General features: G+C 41.0%; 1 protein-coding gene and 1 non-coding gene across 9 annotated transcripts; both read left to right on the forward strand.

The window, feature by feature from the left end:
- The first annotated feature begins 17 nt into the window (after positions 1 to 17).
- On the forward strand, positions 18 to 24,601 carry GSKIP (GSK3B interacting protein). Of its 8 annotated transcripts, none has more exons than XM_047739233.1 (5): positions 20 to 115; positions 12,599 to 12,659; positions 13,989 to 14,141; positions 18,885 to 19,143; positions 22,905 to 24,601. In XM_047739233.1, exons 4-5 carry the CDS (start codon positions 18,886 to 18,888, stop codon positions 23,058 to 23,060), a joined length of 414 nt encoding a protein of 137 aa, XP_047595189.1. In that variant the 5' UTR covers positions 20 to 115; positions 12,599 to 12,659; positions 13,989 to 14,141; position 18,885; the 3' UTR covers positions 23,061 to 24,601. The 8 variants fall into 8 exon arrangements, with proteins under 8 accessions (XP_047595195.1, XP_047595189.1, XP_047595193.1 ...); XM_047739234.1 differs by lacking the exon at positions 20 to 115 and adding an exon at positions 205 to 466; XM_047739235.1 differs by lacking the exon at positions 20 to 115 and adding an exon at positions 524 to 542.
- TRNAK-UUU (transfer RNA lysine (anticodon UUU)) lies at positions 8,403 to 8,475 on the forward strand. Its single transcript has one exon. It is a non-coding gene; the product is annotated as a tRNA-Lys (tRNA).

Below are 24,601 nucleotides of genomic sequence, written 5' to 3' on the forward strand. Positions count from 1 at the left end.
AGCGGTTCCGGCTCCGAGGGGGCGGGACGGCGCGAGGGCGGGAGGCGGGACGGCGCCGCGAGTCGGCTCCAGACGCTTCGGGAGGGAGGAAGAGGAGGACGCTGGGCGCTGGGAGGTGAGCGGTCGCCGGGGAGGCGGCGGGCGGGCGGCGGCCGAGCGGGGCGAGGGCCGGGGGGGGTCCTGCGAGCAGGACGCGGCGCAGCGGGCGGGACCGTGGGGGGCGACGGCGGAAGGGGCCCCGTGCCCGGGTTGACAGGGGTCTGGGGGCGCGCCTGGCCTGGGCCGTCCGGTTACCTGGGACCCCGACCCTGGAAACGGGGCTCGGGGCGCCACGGGTCCCGGGCGAGGGGCTGCAGGGTCTCTCGGTCCTTCCTGCCGCCGCGCGCCCGCTCCCCCCAGTCTCCCCCGCCCCGGGTATTGACCGGTGCCCATTGTCAGCAAGTTACTCGTCCCCCGCGTCTTTCAGGTATTGTTTCCAGAGCTTCATCTTCGTCCTGTTTGCCTAGCGGCTTGCAGTTGGCAGAGCGCTTTCTTCGTGCTGGGTGCGCTGCACCGGGCCCCGGGAAACTTGAGTTGTGGAGGCATCTGTGGGCAGGACCGCTTTCCCTGCTCAATGCCCGAGCCTCCGGACCCCGCGGAAGCCTGAGCGAAGTACTTGTGCTGCGCTGGGAATCTGCGCCACCGTATTCCTGCCTTTTAGCGGGCAGCTCCTGCAGAGGCCGAGCCGCCCTTTAACTTGGTCAGCCCCGAAAGGCCTGCGCGCTTGTGTTTGGTGTCCTGGAGGCCAGATGCCCGGGGTTAGAATCCTGACGAGCCGAGCTGGAGGAGGGGCGAACCTAAGCAGCGCACCGGTGCAGAAGGTTCACTTAGGGGTGGGGAGTTAAGACGAGGGTTTCAGGAGATTTTATTGCTTCGAGGGTAACTTCCACCAAGACAGCCCGGAAATGTTGACAGATGGCGAAAGCTCCGGTTCCCCTATTCCACAGCCACTTTCGCGTTTGAGAACCAGCGTGCTCTCTGGTGTGTGTAGTTGCTTTGATTGTTGGTCCCCTCGTCTACTACGGCCATACCACCCTGAACGCGCCCGATCTCGTCTGATTGTTGGTCCCCTCGTTCTTCGTGTGTCCTAAGCATTCTCGGGTCACTTCAGTTCCCTTACTCTTGGTTCTTTCAGCAGTGTTTGTTCAGGGCCCATTAAATGAAGGTCTCCACAGTTGGTGATGTGGAAAAGGTAGAAAAGAATTCCCGGAGTTTATGTTCTACGGTGAAAGGGCCGTTATTTGATTCAGTAAATATTTATTTGTTGCCTGCTGTGGTGCCAGAGACTGTTCTCGGTGCTGGGGATAGAGCAATGAACTGATTAGGTTCCTGGCCTCACGGAGCTTATATTTTATTGAAGGGAAGAGAAGCCAACAGTAATTAAATATATTGTGGACCCTGCGCTGGTAAGTGCTATAGGAAAAAAAGAAAAGCGATATGAAGATAATGGAGAGGGAAGAGATTGTCACTTGTATACAGAGGGGAGAAGAGAAGGCCTCTCTTATTTAATAAGGTGATATTTTAGCAGAGTCTTGGAGAACACTGGGGAGCAAGAGGTGTTGTTTTCCATGGCAGGGGAAAGCAAGGGCAAGGCCCTGTGGCAAGGGCTTTGCTTGGTGAGTTCAGGGAGCACCAGGGGGGGGGCATGAAATAAAGAGAAGGAGGAGCTGTGGGGGCTTGGGTGGGGGCAGGTCCTAAAGGGCCCTATAAGGACTTTGGCCTTTTACGCTGGGTAGGTGAATGGGTTTGAGAAAGAAGGGACACAGTCTAGCCTAAGCCTCTATGGGATCATGTTAACTGCGGTCTGGAGGTGGGAGGACCTAAGGAGAAAAGGTCAGAGCAGTTAGAAATTATTGCCGGAATCCAGGCGCCGAAGGCAGTACCTTAGACTACAGTAGTCCGGGTCAAGACAGTAAGAAGCAGTTAGATTCTAGATATATTTTGAAGATGATAAGAAAGACATATTTATGAATAATAATTACATTTGCCATAAAAGGGGTATAAACAAAGTAATGAAAAGGTGGAATCTCCTTTGGCAGGGCGTTGGAATAGGCCTTGTGAGGTTTGAACCAGACTTTCGACAAACAGATACAATTGACTTCTTTCTTTCCAGTCCAAATGTTAAGTGATTTCCTTTGGAATAGAGGATTGCATTCAGCCTGTCCATGGAATGCCTGAAATTTCAAATTTCAGGAAAGGGAAATAAAAATCAGAAGTTTTTTTTAATAAACATGCTCCCTTTGAGTGTTACCGGCGTTGCCTTGCATGTTTTATGCTCTCTAGGAGAAAGTCAGCATAATTGTTAAGGCTTAGAACCTAGCATTATTATGCTTTTAGCTCAAATAGGGTATGAACTCATCCTAAATCACAGTGCTATTTTTGTGTTTTAGCAGAGTACCGTCACAAAATGGAACACCTAGTGGTAAGTGAGGAAGGTGAAGAAACATGGTCAACCAAACGCTCAGCTGCCAGCTTTTTAAGAATTCTGTAAAAGGCTTTGAAGTGACAGGTTAGAGGCTACAGACCAGAGCTATGCACATCCTTCAGAGAAAGCCATGTTAACGTGTAAAACAAAAGCGGATGACATGCTGTTGGCTTTTTGATACTTGCACTTGAGGTAACAGGAATATGATGTTAGGGCTCCCACATTGCATGGTTCTGGAAGCAGTACAAGAGGGCAGCAGCCACAGGACTTTACATGATGTGAAAAGCACCAGACTCAGTTAAATCGCTTGAGTTTCAAAGTCAGCTCTTCGTTAACCATCTTTTTAATATGTAACAATAAACAGATATTTCTTGAGCTTAGCACCATGCTAAGCACGTTCCATATGTACTTGTGGTATCACATTAGGTGATTCTGTGGTTGGCTTCATTTTAGAAAGGAGGAATGTGTGACCAAAGAGACTCAAGTATCTTGCCCCAAGGCCCAGAGTAGGTCACGGAGCTGAGATCTTGGCGGTGTTTGAAACCCTTTAACCACTGCACCTACGGGCTGGCCACTTCTTGTTCTTACTCAGAGGATTTTCCAGACTGTGATATAGGATACAAATAAAAAGTCATCCTGATTAAGATACTGCATTCTAGCCCTCTGCTGACTGTTGGGATGTCATCTGTAAAGTCAGATTCTCATAGTGAAAATTGGAAATCTGTATACTGCTCTTGAAATCATTTTATTTTGCCTCTGTTCTATTTTTTAAGATTCTATGTATTTGAGAGAGAGAGAAAGAGCATGAGTGTGGGGGGAGGGGTGTAGAGGGAGGAGGAGAGGCAGACTCCCCACCAAGCAGGGAGCCTTGTACAGGGCTCCATCCATCCCAGGACCCGGAGATTGTGACCTAAGCCAAAGGCAGATTCTTTTTTTTTTTTTTTTTTTTTTTAATTTTTTATTTTTTCAGCATAACAGTATTCATTATTTTTGCACCACACCCAGTGCTCCATGCAATCCGTGCCCTCTACAATACCCACCACTTGGTGCTCCCAACCTCCCACCCCTTCAAAATTCTCAGATCGTTTTTCAGAGTCCATAGTCTCTCATGGTTCACCTCCCCTTCCAATTTCCCTCAACTCCCTTCTCCTCTCCATCTCCCCTTGTCCTCCATGCTATTTGTTATGCTCCACAAATAAGTGAAACCATATGATAATTGACTCTCTCTGCTTGACTTATTTCACTCAGCATAATCTCTTCCAGTCCCATCCATGTTGCTACAAAACTTGGGTATTCATCCTTTCTTTTTTCTTTTTTTTTTTTTTTACAGCTTTATAAACATATATTTTTATCACCAGGGGTACAGGTCTGCGAATCGCCAGGTTTACACACTTCACAGCACTCACCATAGCACATACCCTCCCCAATATCCATAACCCCACCCCCCTCTCCCAACCCCCTCCCCCCATCAACCCTCAGTTTGTTTTGTGAGATTAAGAGTCACTTATGGTTTGTCTCCCTCCCAATCCCATCTTGTTTCATTTACTCTTCTCCTACCCCCTCAACCCCCCATGTTGCATCTCCTCTCCCTCATATCAGGGAGATCATATGATAGTTGTCTTTCTCCGATTGACTTATTTCGCTAAGCATGATACCCTCTACCTCTAAGCATGATACCCATCCACGTCGTCGCAAATGGCAAGATTTCATTTCTTTTGATGGCTGCATAGTATTCCATTGTGTATATATACCACGTCTTCTTTATCCATTCGTCTGTAGATGGACATCTAGGTTCTTTCCATAGTTTGGCTATTGTAGACATTGCTGCTATAAACATTCGGGTGCACGTGCCCCTTCGGATCACTACGTTTGTATCTTTAGGGTAAATACCCAGCAGTGCAATTGCAGGGTCATAGGGTAGTTCTATTTTCAACTTTTTGAGGAACCTCCATGCTGTTTTCCAGAGTGGTTGCACCAGCCTGCATTCCCACCAACAGTGTAGGAGGGTTCCCCTTTCTCCGCATCCTCGCCAGCATCTGTCATTTCCTGACTTGTTAATTTTAGCCATTCTGACTGGTGTGAGGTGATATCTCATGGTGGTTTTGATTTGTATTTCCCTGATGCCGAGTGATATGGAGCACTTTTTCATGTGTCTGTTGGCCATCTGGATGTCTTCTTTGCAGAAATGTCTGTTCATGTCCTCTGCCCATTTCTTGATTGGATTATTTGTTCTTTGGGTGTTGAGTTTGCTAAGTTCTTTATAGATTTTGGACACTAGCCCTTTATCTGATACGTCATTTGCAAATATCTTCTCCCATTCTGTCAGTTGTCTTTTGGTTTTGTTCACTGTTTCCTTTGCTGTGCAAAAGCTTTTGATCTTGATAAAATCCCAAAAGTTCATTTTTGCCCTTGCTTCCCTTGCCTTTGGTGATGTTCCTAGGAAGATGTTGCTGCGGCTGACGTCGAAGAGGTTGCTGCCTGTGTTCTCCTCGAGGATTTCGATGGATTCCTTTCTCACATTGAGATCCTTCATCCATTTTGAGTCTATTTTCGTGTGTGGTGTAAGGAAATGATCCAATTTCATTTTTCTGCATGTGGCTGTCCAATTTTCCCAACACCATTTATTGAAGAGGCTGTCTTTGTTCCATTGGACATTCTTTCCTGCTTTGTCGAAGATGAGTTGACCATAGAGTTGAGGGTCCATTTCTGGGCTCTCTATTCTGTTCCATTGATCTATGTGTCTGTTTTTGTGCCAGTACCATGCTGTCTTGATGATGACAGCTTTGTAATAGAGCTTGAAGTCCGGAATTGTGATGCCACCAACTTTGGCTTTCTTTTTCAATATTCCTTTGGCTATTCGAGGTCTTTTCTGGTTCCATATAAATTTTAGGATTATTTGTTCCATTTCTTTGAAAAAAATGGATGGTACTTTGATAGGAATTGCATTAAGTGTGTAGATTGCTTTAGGTAGCATAGACATTTTCACAATATTTATTCTTCCAATCCAGGAGCATGGAACATTTTTCCATTTCTTCGTGTCTTCCTCAATTTCTTTCATGAGTACTTTATAGTTTTCTGTGTATAGATTCTTAGTCTCTTTGGTTAGGTTTATTCCTAGGTATCTTATAGTTTTGGGTGCAGTTGTAAATGGGATGGACTCCTTAATTTCTCTTTCTTCTGTCTTGTTGTTGGTGTAGAGAAATGCAACTGATTTCTGTGCATTGATTTTATATCCTGACACTTTACTGAATTCCTGTACAAGTTCTAGCAGTTCTGGAGTGGAGTCTTTTGGGTTTTCCACATATAGTATCATATCATCTGCAAAGAGTGATAGTTTGACTTCTTCTTTGCCGATTTGGATGCCAAAGGCAGATTCTTAACAGACTGAGTCACCCAGGTGCCCCTGCTTCTATTCTTTTGTCGTGCATATATATAAGCGTTGTCTTGAAGAACAAATCTACAGTATTTTTCAGCTCTTTGATGCAGTAAATTTGTGATGAAACACAACAAAGTCTATTAAATCAAGTAGAGAATGAAGAACTCCGTGATAAATACCTTGGTAATCAGTTCATCAATCCTCCAAAACACTAACATAGCACAAAAATCATACCCACAGGTGAAGTAAGAGCTGGTTCCTGAGGTGCCTGGGTGGCTCACTCCATTAAGCATCTGCCTTTGGCCCAGGTGTTGATCTGCAGTCCTGGGATGGAGTCCTACATGGGGCTCACTGCTTGGTGAGGAGTCTGCTTCTCCCTCTGCCTCTTTCCCCTGCTTGTGTTCCCTCTCTCTCTCTCTCTCTCAAGTAAATAAATAAATAAAATCTTTAAAAAAAAAAAAAAAAGAGCTGGTTCCTAAATAATTGATGTATGATGGTACCACAACATTCTGGAAATGTTCTATGAGGTGATGCAGTCTACCAGAATAAGTAATAGCACCCAGAAGATATTCCAGTTTTGTTAAGGTGCTGGCAATGGCATATTCCTCAGAACCTGGTAGGGAGCCAATTTAGAGTCAAAATGGAAAGCAGAGAGATTTTCTATTTTATATCTCTTTAGATATTGATTTGTCTTATTTTACATCTAATGTACTTATATTAAATATCGTACCCAATCCTCTGTGTAACCTAGAGGATTACATGGAAACAAAAAACTTAAAACCTGGAGGGTTTTTTTAAGCATTCAGTTTTTTTCTTAGAATCTCATTTACAATTTCTGGTTTTGAGGGAAGGGTTTTTCACAGAGGTGCAGTATTGCTGCTTATCTACACTTTACAAGCCTTCTCAGATTAATACTGTCTGCATGCTTCTTCACTGTTAGCTCCCTCCGTAATTGATTTGTTATTACTCGGTCATGTATATGTGTCTTTGTCATTGTTGGAAGTAGGGTGCAGAGTAATTTTATGTATAAGTGTATAAATGGAAAAAAATATACCATTTTTATTTGAATTACAAATACTGTATATTTGTAATATATGATAATTCTGATTTTAAGTTTTAATATTTTGATGTAGCCTAGGTGGCTCAGTCAGTTAAGCATCTGTCTTCGGCTTAGGTCATGATCTCAGGGACCTGGGGTAGAGCCCCGTATCAAATTCCCTACTCGTTGGGGAGCCTGCTTCTCCCTCTCTCTCTGCCTCTCCCACACCCCCAGCTCATTCTCTCTTGTTCTTTCTCTCTCTCTCTCAAATAAATAGTCTTTTTTTATTTTTTAAAATGTAAATAAAATTAGTTTCAAAATACAAAATTTCATAATTACATAATTTCAAAAGAGCTACTGAAAACAGATTAAATGTATGTTAACAGAAAATAAGGATTAAACTAACTTTAGCTTTGGCCAATTTCTAAATGTTGCTAATTATAATTAATCAACTTGATTCATCTTTACTTTCAAAACTCTTGTTTGAGAAGCAGATAAATTCAGACCTCTCATTCCACTTGAAACTGAAGCTGCTTTAACTATCTCAATAGCTTGGCTTCTTTAAGAAGAATGTTCTCCTTCTATACCTTGTACTTTCCAGTATTTCACATTTTCTTTTTTTTTTTTTTAAGATTTTATTTATTTATTGACAGAGATCACAAGTAGGCAGAGAGACAGGCAGAGAGAGAGGAAGGGAAGCAGGCTCCCTGCTGAGCAGAGAGCCAGATGCGGGGCTTGACCCCAGGACCCTGGGATCATGACCTGAGCCAAAGGCAGAGCCACCCAAGCGCCCCCAGAATATCACATTTTCAAAAGACTCTTCTTGTCTTATTGCAAGCATAGTACATTTTCTTTTACCATAGAAGAGTTAGAATATTTAAAAAAAAAAAAAAAAGTTAGAATATAAACAATTAAGAGATAGGGAATAAAAGACTTAGTAATCAATATCTTGATAACCAGTTTCATGAATCCTCCAAAAACACTGACCACAGCCCCTAAATCATACCAAGAGTTGGAGGAAGAGCTATTAATAATTACCTTAACTTTTTACAAAAAAATCATACTAATTGAAGTGGGAAGAAGTATAAAGACTTAGGTCTAACTCAGTATTAACCTGCTACCCTTCTACTAGCTTCCACCTCTGCTCATTAACATCATACCCCCAGACCCAATGCCTGGAATTTTAAGCTTTTTGAGTTAATTTCTTAGGGAAGAGCAGTACTTCTTTTACTTTTCACTCAAATATTTTTATCAGAGGCAAGGGAAACCCTAGGGGTATAGAGGCATAACCTTTAGAGGGCATGGCTTAACACCTCCATTTGCTTTAAAATTCTGGCTATTTTGCATCATACTTCAAACTATTGTTACTATAACAGTGATGTGTATTTGTGGGGAATGTCTGCAGTGTTTATCTTAGATTTTGTATGCCCCTTGTTACAAGGCCAAGTATCACAGATTGAGAAGCAGAGAGTTGGAAGTTTTTTCTTCGGTTTATTCATTCAGAAAATACTCAGTGAAGGGGCACCTGGCTGGCTCAGTTGGTAGAGCATGTGACTTTTAATCTCAGGGTGGTGAGTTCAAGCCCCACATTGGGTACAGATTATAAATAAATAAACTTAAAAATATATGTATTCAGTGAAGACCTGCCTTATGTGTGACCCTGTGCTGGTAATGTATCACAGGCCCTGATTTACAATGAAGTATGAAAACCTACAGCAGTACTAATGCAAAGGAAGGAGGATATAGTGATTAACTCTTTCTTGAGATCAGATAAAGAATCCTGAAATATATGTATCTGAACTGAATTTTGAAGACTAAAAGTCTGAAAGTACAGCTGAACTTTGAACAACCAACTCACATGCAGTTGAAAATCCAAGTGTAACTTATTTTTTTCAGGTATAACTTTGGACTCCCCAAACCCTTTTAACTAATCGCCTGCTGTTGATTGGAAGCTTTATCATTCACATGAACAGCCAATTAACACATATTTTGTATGTTACGTGCATTGTACACTATATTCCTAACAAAAGAAGATGTTATTAAGAAAATTGTAAGGAAGAGGGTGCCAGGGCGGCACAGTCGGTTAAGCCTTCGACTCTTGGTTTTGGCTCACGTGGTGATCTCAGGGTGATGAGATTGGGCCCTATGTAGGCCTCTCCTCAGGACAGGGTCTACCCAAGACTCTCCCTTTGCCTCTCCTCCCAACCGTGTGCGAACTCTTTCTAAAATAAAAGAATCCTTTTTATAAAAAGTTATGAGAAAATACATTTATAGTACAATACTGTATTTATTGAAAAAAATTGCATATAAATAGAACTATGCTGTTCAAACCCATTTTGTTCAAGGGTCACCTGTAATGTCAAAGTACAATTTTTTTTTAAGTTAGAAACGTGGGTCTTATACAGACATAGTAAGCATATGTCAAAAATGTGTTTAACTCTATGGGATGAATAAGTCGTGAGAACAAAAGGCACACCTAAGTAATATAGTTAGTGATGTTGTAATAGCGATATTAAAGGACAGATGGTAGCTACACTTGTGAACACGGCATAATGTATGAACTTGTCAAATCACTAAGTTGTACACCTGAAACTAATTTAACATTGTGTGTCAACTATACTCAGAATTTTAAAAAATATGTTTAGCCCATTACTGAAGGAACTAGTAAGGTGGTAAAGCCTATCCAGAGTAATAGGGGAGAGGAGTACCTTGGCTGCCTTGGTCAGTGGAGTATGCAACTCTTGATCTCAGGGTCGTGAGTTTAAAAGTAATATGGGAGAGCCCAAAAATCACTGAAAGAAAAACTGATGAAATGAAATAAGATTGCAAAGTGAGCTCAAAACTGGTTACTGGGATGTGCACTCCTGGCAAAAACTGAGGGACAGGGCCCAGATTTACCCTTTCACCTAAAACAATAAGAAAGTGGGCAGAAATACATGGGGAGAAAAAGCCGTTAAGACTTTGAGCATCTGACTGAAGGACACTGATCTCTGAGAGACAGGATACAAATGAGGTAAGCCCGTTGCCCAAGCTTACTCCCTGGAGAAAATTTGCAGGCATGGCACTGGGAGAAGAAACCCAGGTAGAGCATAGTAACCCCCCTGAGTTGAATATATGGAGCTAGGAGTTCAGGAAGCCCAAGTCAGCTAAGACAGAGCATTAGAAATTAGAGAGCTTCACAGAAAGCAAGAGCTGTGGAAATATACAGAAGATCCTCCTACAGCCTGCAGCCGAATACTGATCAACACATAGGTGTGAGGAAACTACCCAAAAAATTAGAGGAATTTTCAGAGCTCAAACAGGTATGTTCCTGTTCCTGTCACCAGAAATAGAAAACCCTGATAATTCATAGAACATCAGAATAATCAGAATGGTCTTTGACTCCATAGTGGGTCAAAATTAACCAGAAACTAAATGTAGCTTTGATACTACCTTAAAAAGTCTAAAAGCAAGACCCAAAAAGATCAAGCTGTTTCCAGATAGCTATATCCCAGAAGAATGCTTAGTGATACTTAGAGGAATATTAAAATAGCCAGGACTGTACATGGTAAAAAAACAAAACAAAACAAAAAAAAGCCACATTGTCTGGCATCTGACCAAAAATCACCAGGCATACAAAGCAGCAGTATACCTTCACAGTAACAAAAATCTGTAAATTGAAAACCAGCCAGAAGTAACCATGAAATTAGTAGACAAGGACATTAAAACGTCATTTCCCGGGTTGAAAAATCTTGAGAAAAGACTGAGCAAATTAAGTAGAGATGTGGAAAATATGTTTTTTAAAAAGAAGAGATGACACTGTAGAAGATAAGATTAGTAATTTTGAAGACATAGCACTGGAAGCTATTCAGAGTGAAACACAGAAGAGAGACTAAAAACATGAAATGAAAAGTAGGACAGGGTGCCTGGGTGGCTCAATCATTAAGCATCTGCCTTGGGCTCAGGTCATGATCTCAGGGTCCTGGGATCAAGCCCTGCATTGGGCTCCCTGCTCCATGGGAAGCCTGCTTCTCCCTCTCCTACTCCCCCCTGCTTGTGTTCCCTCTCTCACTGTGTCTCTCTGTCAAATAATATAATCTTAAAAAAAAAAAAAAAAGGAGTAGGACAACTTCATTTAGACTAATATTCATGAAATTTGAGTCCCCAAAGAGAGGAGGGGCACATCAATATTTGAAGAAACAATGGCAAAAAGTTTTCCAAATTTGTTAAAAACGATAAAAACTCAAAGATGTAAGAGACTCCATGAACCCCAAGCAAAAGAAATCAGGAAAACTACATCCAGAGGAACAAAGATAACAATGACATCAGATTTCTCATGGGAAATAAAGTAAGCAAAATAATATCAGAGAGACAACTTTAAAATCTTGAAGGGGGCGGGGGGAACTGTCAACCCAGGGCTCTATACCCAGCAAAAATATCTTTCAGAACTGAAGGTGAAAGGAAGACTTCTTTAGATATTCACAGGCTGAAAGGATTCATTAACAGCAGACCTGTACTGTAGGAAATGTTAAAGGAAATACATCAGGCAGAGGAATATGATACCAATCATAGATGCAAATGTAAATAAACACAAAGGAACACAGGCACCAGAAATAGTAATTATGTGGTTAAATATAAAATACTTTTTTTTAAATATTTCTTTTTTAAAGATTTTATTTTTCAGAGAGAGCAAACACAAGTAGAGGGCGCAGCAGGCAGAGAGAGAGAGGCAGGCTCCCTGCTGAGGAAGGAACCCAATGCGGTACTCAGTCTCAGGACCCTGGGATCATAACCTGAATAGAAGGCAGTCGTTCAACCAACTGAGCCACCAGGCATCCCCAAATACTTCTTTCTTATTACCTAAATTACTGAAAGATTGTTTAAAACAAAAGTTGTTATGAAGTTTCTAACATGTAGAAGTAAAATATGACAAAAATAGCAAAAAGGCTATGTAGTACACTCTTGTAAGTTTCTTACGCTGTACATAAGGGGTATAATACCAATTAAGGTTGAAGGTAGACTGTGATAAAGACATATAGTATGAACTAAAGTAACCAATAAAAACATGCAACAAAAAGTTCATAAGCCACCAAAGGGCGTAAAATAGAACTCTAAGAATTGGTCAGTCCAAAAGTAGGCAGAAAAATAAGGAAAAGGGAAGAGAATACAGATGGCACAAGTAGAAAACAGCAAAATAGATAGTAACCACATCAATAATTATAGTAGTCATACTAAATATAAGTGGTCTAAACACTACAATTAAAAGGTAGAGATTGCCAGATTGGATAAAAAAAGCAGGACCAAACTATATGCTACCTAAAGGAAACCCACTCTAGATATGAAGATTGTTGCTGTTACCATTTACAAAGAGGTTGAAAGAGGCTATTCTTCTCCTGTCTGGATTAGCAGCACACTTCAGACTGAGCCATCTGTATCATTCCTCTCCTAACATTGTCCTTGCATTCGACTAGTTAGGCTAGTCTCCTTAGAATTCCTGCCACACCCCATGCAGACTCTTCCTTAAAATGCTTTGTTGCCTATGGAGAATTCTTCACAACTCTTGAATCCTTTCTGCTTTATCCATAACTTCACCTGTGCTCATTCAAAACCAGTTTTGACTGACCTGTTCCATGAGTCAAAGTGAAGCCCCATCATAATTGATAATTATGTCATAGATCACAGAACGTCAGAGCTCTAGTGAACAGTAAAGAATTTACTGTCTCTTCCCCTTATTTTATAGGTGAGAAAACCATGAGTCCAGTGAGGTTACATGGCCAGCCCAGGTTCATACAAGTTCAGTGGTAAGTTTGTAGTAGGACCAAGACATACCATTGCTTTCTCTAATTACCTGCCACTCACAATTAAGTACATTTCTTAGGTTATAATTAGGATGCATGTTCATAATGTTAATAATTACATACGTATTTCTTGTGCTTGTCTTATTTCCCAAATTAAGCTATAATACCGGTAGACATCTTTTTTTTTTTTTTTTTTAAAGATTTCTTTATTTCAGAGAGAGTGCAAGGGAGAGGGAGAGAGCAACTCAAGCATACTCGCCATTGAGTGCAGAAACCAATCCCAGGACCCTGAGATCATGACCTGAGCCGAAATCAAGAGTCAGACATTCAATGAACTGAGTCACCCAGGTGCCCCACCAGTAGACATCTTTATTTAGTATTCTAATGCTTAGAGAAATGCTGGATATATAGGTGCACAGTGGGATATATTTGATAATTATGATATATGATAATAAACTTAGAGTCTAAATTGACAAGATCACAAAACATAAGAAGTAATTCATTACTTTCTACCATTTAAAACAAGATGGTTAATTCCCCTCCATAGAGTATCTAAGATTCAAAATATTTTTTCTAGGGGTGCCTGGATGGCTCAGTTGGTTGTGCTTCTGCCTTTGGCGTAGGTCATGATCTTGGGGTCCTGGAATCGAGAGCCACATCAGGCTCCCTGCTCAACGGGGAGCCTGCTTCTCCCTCTGCCCCTCCCCACCTCTGTCCTCTCCTCTCCTTCTCCCTGTCTCAAGTAAATGAAATCTTTCAAAAGAAATTTTTCTTCTAACATGTATTTCCAAATCTTGCTACTCCTATATAAAATAAGTTTAATTTAGTATCTTTATATCTACTGGATTTTTTTCAATTGTAATAAAAACTCAGTTCCTTATCATAGTATCCACAAGTATCCACAAACATGTATACCCATGCTGTCTGATACAGGAGCCATTACCTATTTAAACTTAGATGAATGAAAAATTAAATGAAATTTGAATTTCAGTTCCTCAGTCACTCTAACCAGGAGCTGGTAGCTACTATCTTGGATAGCACTGATAAAGAATGTTTCCATCGGGGCGCCTGGGTGGCTCAGTGGGTTAAAGCCTCTGCCTTCGGCTCAGGTCATGATCCCAGGGTCCTGGGATCGAGCCCCGTGTCGGGCTCTCCACTCCGCGGGGAGCCTGCTTCCTCCCCTCTTCTGCCTGCCTCTCTGCCTACTTGTGATCTCTCTCTCTCTGTGTCAAATAAATAAAATCTTTAAAAAAAAAAAGAATGTTTCCATCATTGCACAAAGTTCTGTTGGTCTAGAATTTGTTACATAATGATAAATTGTTTTTCCTGCAGAAAGGGAAACCAAGGATTTTTACCAGATTCATACTGATGAGAGAGCCATCTGGTAACCAGATATTGATGTGTCAAGAGTAATTCTAATAGTGTCCCTTCACCGAGATGGGCGCCCTTTTCCTCAGCCTCTCTGGTCCAGGCCTCCACAGTCAGGTATACAAGATAATGCATTGAGAAATAAAAGAAAATAAGTTTATAGTTCATATTTTATCTTCTGTTTAAATTCATATTTATGTGTTTTTAATATTTTAATTGTAGACTGTGTGTATGTGAATAAATATATCATGAGGTACCTGCTCACAGTATCTTTAGTTACTGGGATGCATTATCAGAAATGTAGAAATGATTTCTTTAGTGTCCCATTGATAAAGCCACTCCGTTGCTCTGGGGTCTACTGCCATGGCTCCAGCACTGTCCCCACTGGCTGCCTTCGTGTTTGGTGGGGCCTTCATGGCTCTGTGTTCAATCTCCTCAAGAGAGGATCTCAGTGGACAGGCCAGTCACTTTAGGACCTTGGACAGGTATATCCTGGATTGTCCAGGTCGGCCCAATGCAAGCACAAGGGTCCTTGTAAAAGGGGGAGTCTGTGTCAAGAGTCAGGAAAAAAAAAAGGTGTTCCACAGAACCAGAGAGTGTAGTGATGTGCTTCAAAGGTGGGGAGGTAAGGGACCATGAGCCAAGGATTGAATTACAGTTACAGTCGGCTTCTAGAAGCTAGCAAAGGCGAAGAAACAGATTCTCCTCTGAAGGCTCCCGAAGTAATACAGCCTGCTCCTGCCTGGATTCTCAATTTTTTTTTTACCTCCAGAATGATAAGGAAATGAATTTGTGTTGTTTTAAGCCACGGGGCTTGTGGTCATTTGTTACAGCAGCAGCAGGAAACTGCAAGACACGTACTAACTGATACTCACGTTCTGCAGCACTTTGGTTAAGCACGTTCAGCAGGACAGGCACAAAAATGTCAGAGCTCCATTTTTCAAATCGCTTTTATAAAGCTGTTGAAGAGCTAGATCAGTCACTAATTTTCATTTGGGGTAGAGGCTTCTGAATCCATTAGGATGCTTTCAGTTGCCAGTAAAAGAATGGGGATTTGTTGGATTCAGTAACTGAAAAATGTGAAAGTTAGGCAGCCATCGGGAGTCTGGCTCCGTTTCCCTGTGAATCTCTTGGCTCTGTTCTTTCCCACCATCAGCATCATCCTTGGACTAGTTTCCCCATCTCAGGATGGCTTCCAGGAACAACTGGGGCTGTGTGCTCAAACTTCTGTGGCCTAGGGTGACTGGGAAGAATTCATGTGTTGAGGACGACAGTCTTTAGCCAGGACTGGGGTCGATCTCACTCATGTCACTCCGTTACTTTACTTAGTAAGTAAAGCAACGGAGTGGCTTTATCAATGGGACACTAAAGAAATCGTTTCTACATTTCTGATAATGCATCCCAGTAACTAAAGATACTGTGAGCAGGTACCTCATGATATATTTATTCACATACATAGTCTACAATTAAAATACTAAAAACACATAAATATGAATTTAAACAGAAGATAAAATACGAACTATAAACTTAAGTTTATGACTCCCCTAAGAAAATCTGGGTGCTATTAGGAAAGCAGAAGGGTATTGATAATAATCAAGAGCCTGTTGTAGTGGATAAAAGATAAATTATAAGATCTTGAAGTAATACCAGTGTAAAATACTATTAATTTGCGTAGTGCTCTAATACTGAAATACGTCCTTTTCCTGTGTATGTATCATTGCCAGAAGCTCTGAATGTCTTTTTTTAATGTTTCATATAAAGACTTTGTTTGCTTTTTGTTTTTTTTTTGAGAACGAGCAAGTGAGCAGGGCATGGGTGGCCACAGGGGACAGGGGGAGGAGAATCCCAAATAGCCGCCCCGCACAGAGCCGGATACAGGGCTGGATCTCACGACCCTGAGGTCAGGACCTGAGCCAGAATCAAGAGACAGACGCTCAACTGATTGCACCATCCAGTGCCCCAAGACATTTTAGAAAAAATCTAAAAGTTTGCAGTTAGGAAAGTTGTCTCTTTTTTGCCCATTGGTGCTAATTATTACATAGCAACAGCTTGATGACCTACTTTCCTGACCTGTGAGGGTTTCTTCCATTCTGATGTCGGATTCCTCGTCTTTCTCCATCATTAAGGTCCTAATTGCAGTGAATTAGACTCTTGCCTTAAAAGCTTGTCAACAAGCTTTCTCATATAAACATTTTTTATGTAATGATTATTATTTCTGAAATCCATAATTGAGGTACTTGATCACTTAAGGAAAACAAAGATGTTCACTATTCATGCTGTTAAGAGACTTAAAATGGACAGTTCCATTTCAAAATCTTTAAAACTGACTCTGAAAAAATAAAAATGGGCTCTTTTCTTATACATAAAATCATGTATAATATTAAGGTACATAATGATTTTTAGGGTAAGGTAGAAATTTTTAGAAAAACAGGTGTTTTCACTTTCATATATGTAAGTCAGTATTAGGTTCCAGTTATCTGACAGATTGCTCCAGCCATAATTGATAAATTTGTAATCAACTTGCCAGTGGTGAGTGACTCATTCTGTTAAGTACCATGGAAGACAAGGTAAAGGAGCCTTAAAACATATCCTTAGTTGGAATAGGATTGGAGGAATGTATTACTAGTACATTTGCTATGCAGTTTTTTGAAATGGCTTGACATAGTTTATCATGAACTGCCTTGAGCAAATAGTTTGCCTTTAATGATGGCAAATGATGTGCAGCTACAGGAACTCTAACTCCTTAAGATTTTTGTGAATAATTCTAGAGCAGCGTCTACACAGTAGAATTCTCTAAACTCTAAAAATATGCAGCAAAATCTCCCAGAGATTTTGATTCACTTTCTCTGAGGTGGGGTCAGTGGCCAAGGTAAAAAATCACTAATGTAGAGGATTTTTAATTTTACAAATAGAGCACGAGTCAGTAACTGTAGAAAAAGAGATGGAATTTTTAAGATAATAGAGAAATTATATAAATGGCTCATACCAAGTTGAAGAGTCCTACTACATTCAGGACAACGGATGCTTAATCCAGTTCAAAGAAATGAAATCTTAACTTTGAAAGCCTGCAGCTAAAAAGAAACCATACTGGGGCACCTGGGTGGCTCAGCGGGTTGAGCCGCTGCCTTCGGCTCGGGTTGAGCCGCTGCCTTCGGCTCGGGTCATGATCCCAGGGTCCTGGGATCGAGCTCCGCATCGGGCTCTCTGCTCAGTGGGGAGCCTGCTTCTTCCTCTCTCTCTGCCTGCCTCTCTGCCTACTTGTGATCTCTCTCTGTCAAATGAATAAATAAAAATCTTAAAAAAAAAAAAAAAAGATAAAAAGAAACCATACTTTCTTCTGAAAAAGCCTCCATTCCAGTGCAATTTGACATTCATTAACTTTTCTCATTCATACATTTTGAATTTTAACAGTATTCACTGCTACCCCAGTTACAGAAGAGAAGCTAGAACTCCATAGCAACCTGGCAGGAATGTTGGATTGAGTTAGCCTGAGAAATAATGTTTTTCCAATTATAATATTTGGATCAGTTCAGACAAGTGGTAAAAACATGAGTTAGTCATTCAATAAATGGTGTTAGACCATCCATTTCAAAATTAAAGCTACACAAACTAAATTCCAGGTGGATCAGAAAGTTAACTGTACAGGGAATAAGAACTCAGAAGATAAGAGGTTTTTAAAATATACTCAATCATGGGGTGCCTGGGTGGCTCAGTGGGTTAAAGCCTCTGCCTTCAGCTCAGGTCATGATCCCAGAGTCCTGGGATCAAGCCCCACATCAGGCTCTCTGCTTCGCGGGGAGCCTGCTTCCTCCTCTCTCTCTCTGCCTGCCTCTCTGCCTACTTGTGATCTCTGTCTGTCAAATAAATAAATAAAAATCTTTTTAATAAATAAATTAAAATAAAATGTAATCAATCATAGAGTGGGGAAGGCCTTCGTAAGCAAAACCCCAAATCCAGAAGTCATAAAAGGAGCTACTGAGAAGTCATGTACTATAGGTAAAGGTTTGAATTCTGATTTAATGATCTGAGTTCAATTCTACTTCTGTTTTTTACAGCTCTATGATCTTGGAACTTAAGAATACCCTATAAATATCAAAAAGATGTTTAATTAAAGAAATGCATGTTCAAACAGTGAGGCATCATTCTTTACCTCTCAAATTGGCAAATATTAAGGATTGTAAAGAGGGTAATGAAAAAGTGTAGTCGCTCATATTTCTATTCATGGAGGATAAATCAGTACGGCCTTTTTTTGAAGGTGAATCAGCAGTATCTGTTGAAAGTTAAAATTAGCATACACTTTGACTCAGCAATTCCAATTTTAAATATTTATCCTAGAAAAAACAATTACACATTAAAAAGAAGTATGAGGATGTCTGGGTGGCTCCATCAGTTAAGCATCTGCTTTCAGCTCAGTCATGATCCTAGGGTCCTAGGATCGAGTCCCCACGTCGGGCTCTCTGCTCAGCGGGGAGTCTCCTCCTCTCTCTCCCTCTCCCTCTGCCTGCAGCTCCCCCTGCTTGTGCTCTCAAATCAATTTGTGTGTCAAATCAATAAAATCTTTTTTAAAAAATGAAGTATGTACTAAGATTTTTACTGAAGCATTGTTAATAATAGCTGAAAACTAATATTCTGAATTAGTATCACTGTGGGAATTAACCTTTGGGGGAGGAGTGGAAAATACAGACATTTTTTGAAAATCTGTACACATCTGTGAAAAACAATTGCAGTGGTTTTAGACGATATTTTTTGTAAAAGTTGCTAGCGAGTTAATGTTTTCTATTAAGGCATAGCTCCTTTTAATCACTAATATTTGGAATGTCTCTTTATAAGCATGTTTTATATCTGTCCACTCCTTTACAGAATGGAAACAGACTGTAATCCCATGGAGCTGAGCAGTATGTCCGGGTTTGAAGAAGATGCAGATCTTAATGGTTTTGAAGAAACTGATATGAAAGACATGAAGCTAGAAGCCGAAGCAGTTGTGAATGACGTCCTCTTTGCTGTTAACAACATGTTTGTCTCAAAAAACCTGCGCTGTGCCGATGATGTGGCCTATATCAATGTGGAAACGAGAGAGAGGAACAGATACTGCCTGGAGCTCACCGAAGCAGGGCTAAGGGTAAGTTGCTTTTCTTTTTAGAAGGAAAAAAAATTGTTTTATTGCTCTCTCTACCACTTTAGGGGGCGGGGGACAGGAAGCATGTTGACTGAGAGCGCAGTTAACTGAGAACGCAACACTCAGCAGCTCCAAAATTTTTTTTTAAGATTTATTTATTTTGGGGGCGCCTGGGTGGCTCAGTGGGTTAAGCCGCTGCCTTCAGCTCAGGTCATGATCCCAGGTCCTGGGTTCGAGCCCCACATCGGGCTTTCTGCTCAGCAGGGAGCCTGCTTCCTCCTCTCTCTCTCTGCCTGCTTCTCTGCCTACTTGTGATTTCTCTCTGTCAAATAAATAAATAAAATCTTTAAAAAAAAAAAAGATTTATTTATTTTTAGAGAGAAAGAGCGGGGGGGGGGGGTGTGCAGAGACTGAGCACAGAGCCTGACGAAGGGCTCAATCTCAAAACCCTGAGATCACGACCTGAGCCAAAACCAAGAGGCAGACACTCATCTACTGCACCATCCAGGCACCCCAGCTCCAAGATTTTTATAAGGAGAACTTTTTTCCCTAGGAATTCTTATTAATTCTAACATCTTTTGGTCAACATAGGGAAATTATATCTTTTGAAAAAAAAAATTTGGTTTGCAGTGTTATTTTGTTTTGATCATCACCCCCCAAATGAATTTCTTTTTTTTTTTTAAATGTTATTTTATTTTTTTTTTTAAGATTTTATTTATTTATTTGAGAGAGAGACAGTGAGAGAGAGCATGAGCTAGGAGAAGGTCAGAGGGAGAAGCAGACTCCCCATGGAGCTGGGAGCCCGATGTGGGACTCGATCCCGGGACTCCGGGATCATGACCTGAGCCGAAGGCAGTCGTCCAACCAACTGAGCCACCCAGGCGTCCCTGAATTTCTTGTCTATAGTTAAATATGTCTCCTAAAATGAGGTATTCTTTGTGCTGGGTGAGTTTTGCAATCATTGTGTTGAGAGAATCTTTTCCCACCTTTATTAAAATGTGTCTCCTACTAAAACAGCACCCCAGACTGCACTGTTCTCTAGCTGTTGGTCAGAACGAAGTCACAGCAGAATTCTCCGCCTCCACATTTGCAAGAGTGTCTTTTCCTACCTGTGAGCTTTTCTAGGCAGATTCACCTCTCTGTCTCCTTTGAACCAGAATCCTCACTTGGGAATAGTAGAAAGCCCTACCCAAAAGCCACTTAACATTTAAAACAACAAAACTCACTGAGGCGCCTGGGTGGCGCCTCAGTGGAACGTGCGACTCCTAATCTCAGCGTTGTAGGCTTGAGCCCCACTTTGGGTGTAGTGATTGCTTGAAAATAAAATCTTTAGGATGCCTGGGTGGCTCAGTCGGTTAAGCTGCTGCCTTCAGCTCAGGTCATGATCCCAAGGTTCCTGGGATCAACTCCCATGTCAGGCTCCTTGCTCAGCGGGGAGCCTGCTTCACTCTCTGCCTCTGCCTGCCTCTCTGCCTGCTTGTGCTCGCTCACTCGCTCACTCTCTCACACACACAAAGTGTTAGAAGAAAATAAAATCTGTAAAAAATATTAAATAAGACAACAAGACTCGCTGTTAGGAAAATTTTTGATCTCAACAAAGGAATAATGTTAGAAATCCCAAAACTTAGTTTGACTTTAATACTTAGCAATCTTGATCGAAGGTCTCTGACGTTTCTGTTTTCTATACCTAAGAGCAGGCCCACGAAGTTGTGCCATATCTTAAGGTAAGGGGCAAGGCCTAAGCAAGTAAGAATGTCATACAATATTAAACAATACACAGACATCTTTTTATTTCACTAGATTCACTTTGCTTAAAATTACACAAACCGGGTGTCCTGTGTATTCATTGACAGGCAGTCACCGCCACTGAAGTAGCTTGCAAGGCGGAGGCGAGCCCCTTCAGTATTTCCAGTCCCCTCGTAACTGCCACGTCCGTAGTCCTTAGCTTTGGGAGCAGTACTTGGATGAACTAATCTTTGTGCTCTCCTTCCTAAATCCCTAAACTCGTGCTAAAAGCATGTATTCTGTAGAAGTAGATCTTAAACAGAAATAGGCAAATCAAAAGTAGAGATAAATGACCCTGCATATATTAATTCAGTCTTGCATTGGTTAATTCTGAGATGACTGTGGGAAGGAAGGGTTCCGATCAGAGTCAGAAGCCTAACATGGGAATTTGAGTGATCTTCGGTAAGTCATTCAAACTGTGAGTCCCTACTTCTTTATCTATAGCCTAAAGATTGGGGCAGGGGGCGGGGGGGGTGGGTAGAAAGAAAACTGAAAAGGATTTGGGGAAAGCTTATATGAATAGTTTGCAGAAACATCTAGATCCCTTAAGAACCTGGCATGTAGGTATCCAGTATTTGTTTTTGCAGTCTTATTCAGTTAACTTTTAATTGAACAACTATCCTGGGTCAGGAATTGGAAATCAAACCATGATCCCTGTCCAGTAGGAGACTGCAGACTAGCGGGGAAAAGAGGGGCAGATAGAATTGGAATGCACAAAGAAAGTGTGGCGACACAGCGTGATTCTGAAGAGGAATGACTCATGGTCCTGATTCGTCTACCTCTGCTTGTCATTTAAAGATTTTATTTATTTATTTGACAGAGAGAGATCACAAGTAGATGGAGAGGCAGGCAGAGAGAGAGAGAGGGAAGCAGGCTTCTTGCTGAGCAGAGAGCCCGATGTGGGACTCGATCCCAGGACCCTGAGATCATGACCTGAGCCGAAGGCAGCGGCTTAACCCACTGAGCCACCCAGGCGCCCCTCTGCTTGTCATTTAAAACAAAACAACAGGGGCACCTGGGTGGCTCAGTGGGATAAGCCTCTGCCTTCAGCTCAGGTCATGATCTCGGGGTCCTGGGATCAAGCCCTGCATTGGGCTCTCTGCTCAGCAGGGACCCTGCTTCCCCCTCTCTCTCTCTGCCTGCCTCTCTGCCTACTTGTGATCTCTGTTGTCTGTGAAATAAATGAATGAATGAATGAATATATAAGAAAATAAATTAAAACAACACCATTTCTAACAAACTTGCATCTTCTTGGATAGGTGGCTTGGTTGGATGTCATTAAAAAATGAGAGTTTACATAGGGAATGTACTAGTTTTAGTCAAATCAACAAAAAACTAAACTGATTTTGCCCTAATGCTGTGCAGGTGAACCAGGAGAGATCTTGTTGGGGACAAAAGCTTTCACTGTGTATAAAGAAAACACACACACACACACACACAGAGAACGCATGCCCTTTACTCTCAAGAGTTGAGCATTTCTTTCCTTGTCAGATAAGTGATTTGTTAGTAATGTTAAATTAGTAATGTAACTAATTGTAAAGCCGGATTGAAACTATAAACTGTTTTTAGAACTTTTTATGAAAGAGTTTAAATAATAAAAAAAATATGGACCGATAATATATTATCTGTTCTGGTGCCTTGTTACAATTGATCCTCAGTAAGTATGGGATTAAACAGAAGTGTGTTTCAGTCTATGAAAAAGAAATACTGGTTCTTTGTGGCTTTTTACATTCCTTCTGACATTCCTTTTTGGTAAGGAGCAGGTAAACTGAACCTTTTACATTTTGAGGAAAAAATGATAAAGAAGGCATTTTGCTGGTGATGTTCCTGTATGTTTCCGATTGCTTGGAAGTTTGCATAGTTTAACTGTTGATTGAGAAACCGTGTCATTAAGGAATGGCTCCAGTAAACCAGTGGTTTTTGCTTTCTGTACCAAGTTAAAGCTAGTTGCTGGATTCACTGTTGCATTTATCTTGTAGGTGGTGGGTTATGCTTTTGACCAAGTGGATGGTCACTTACGCACTCCTTACCATGAAACCGTCTACTCGCTGCTGGATACTCTCAGCCCTGCCTACCGGGAAGCATTTGGAAACGCACTCCTTCAAAGACTGGAAGCTTTGAAGAGGGATGGATAGTCGTGACTACGCTTCTTCCTTCTAGAGGGAGCTGCTGCTGGTACAAAATGTTGACATAAAGCTTGAAATACTTGCATATGGTCATAGTAGAAAATGCAGCTTTGGTTTTATGTCCGTTTCTTGCTTCAAGTTTAGGCTTCTGACTCAGAACATTACTGATGATTGAGTTGTCTGCATTTCAAAAACCTAATCAGTATTTCATTCTGCTATTACAGGACTTTGAGGCTGCCAGCACTCTCTCTTACATAGGAAATTCTAGATTTGCACAGTAATATACAGGAATTAAAATGACCTAACTTCAAACTTGGATTCAGCTTGCTAAATCAGGGGTTTACTACTAGCTAGGACTGACTTTGTAGTAATTATTTTGCTACTAGCCTTATTGGAAACAAATTATCGACTAGTTTCCCCTGCACAAATTTTGAAATTCACTGCTACACTTAATCTATTTATACTACTAATATGGACTGATAAAGATGAATTAATTCTATATATTGCTTAGCTAGTATTAAATGGAAAACAGGTACTGAAATAATAGTTCTGTATTCCTCGTTTGCAACAGCCAGCCAGCTAAGAGGACAAACCGTTAGCAAATGAATGTAATAATTACTTGTTTCCAAGATATTTAAGCACATAAGCAAATATAGAAACAGGCTCCACTTTTCCTAATGAAAAGCATCTTCAGTGTGTGTGTGATTTAAGAGGAAGACGATTCTGATTTCCTAGAAAACAATATTTTGGCCTGTGTTGATTCTTATTATGAATGTTTGTTTACATAATGTACAGTCTATATTCAGAAAGTATTTTTGCTTCAATGTTTCCTTTCTATAATGTGCTTTGGTATTCCCATAGCGACCCTCCTTCCCTAACAGATGCACAGTGTTCTGTCTCGATGCTAACTCTGCAATGTAATATGCATGCATTGTATGGGTTTGAAACCAAAGGATGAATGAAGCATTCAGAGACGTAATATTTGAAAAAGGGAGACTCTGTTTTTATATTTTATTACAGGTACTAATATTTATAAAAATGAATTGTACCATGCTGCTACATGTTTTCAAGTACATATTGAATACTGAAGATTGGGGAGTCGATTTTTTAGTAGTAATCTAAAGAAGCAGCTGTAGAAATGTTGAAGTAAAATTCAGCATCGAGACACACCTTCATAATTTGTCATTTGCAGACTTTTTTTTAATCATTATTAAGTAATAGGTACTTCTAGGCTCTGAAGATCATGTAGACCAGATTGAGGTTGGGTTTGGGTCAATATTTGCCATCGGAGTTCATCGGGATGCTTTAACTATGTTCGGTAAATGCATGTCCATTCACAGCTTTATTTTCAGATGCTAACTGTTTGGGCAGTGAAGTCAACCTGCAGGTCAGATTTTCTCATGCTTAATCTCAGGCGAAATAAATGTAAAGGATATTTGTAAAGTTTGAATAAAATTCTGTTGACTCATTTCGAGTTAAGTATGAAGAAAAGTGATTGTATGTTCAAAAATTGACATTGTTCATTTTGTGATAAATGACTGGTTCCAGGA

This window comes from Lutra lutra, chromosome 7 (assembly GCF_902655055.1).
Source record: "Lutra lutra chromosome 7, mLutLut1.2, whole genome shotgun sequence".
Classification (NCBI taxonomy): Eukaryota; Metazoa; Chordata; class Mammalia; order Carnivora; family Mustelidae; genus Lutra; species Lutra lutra.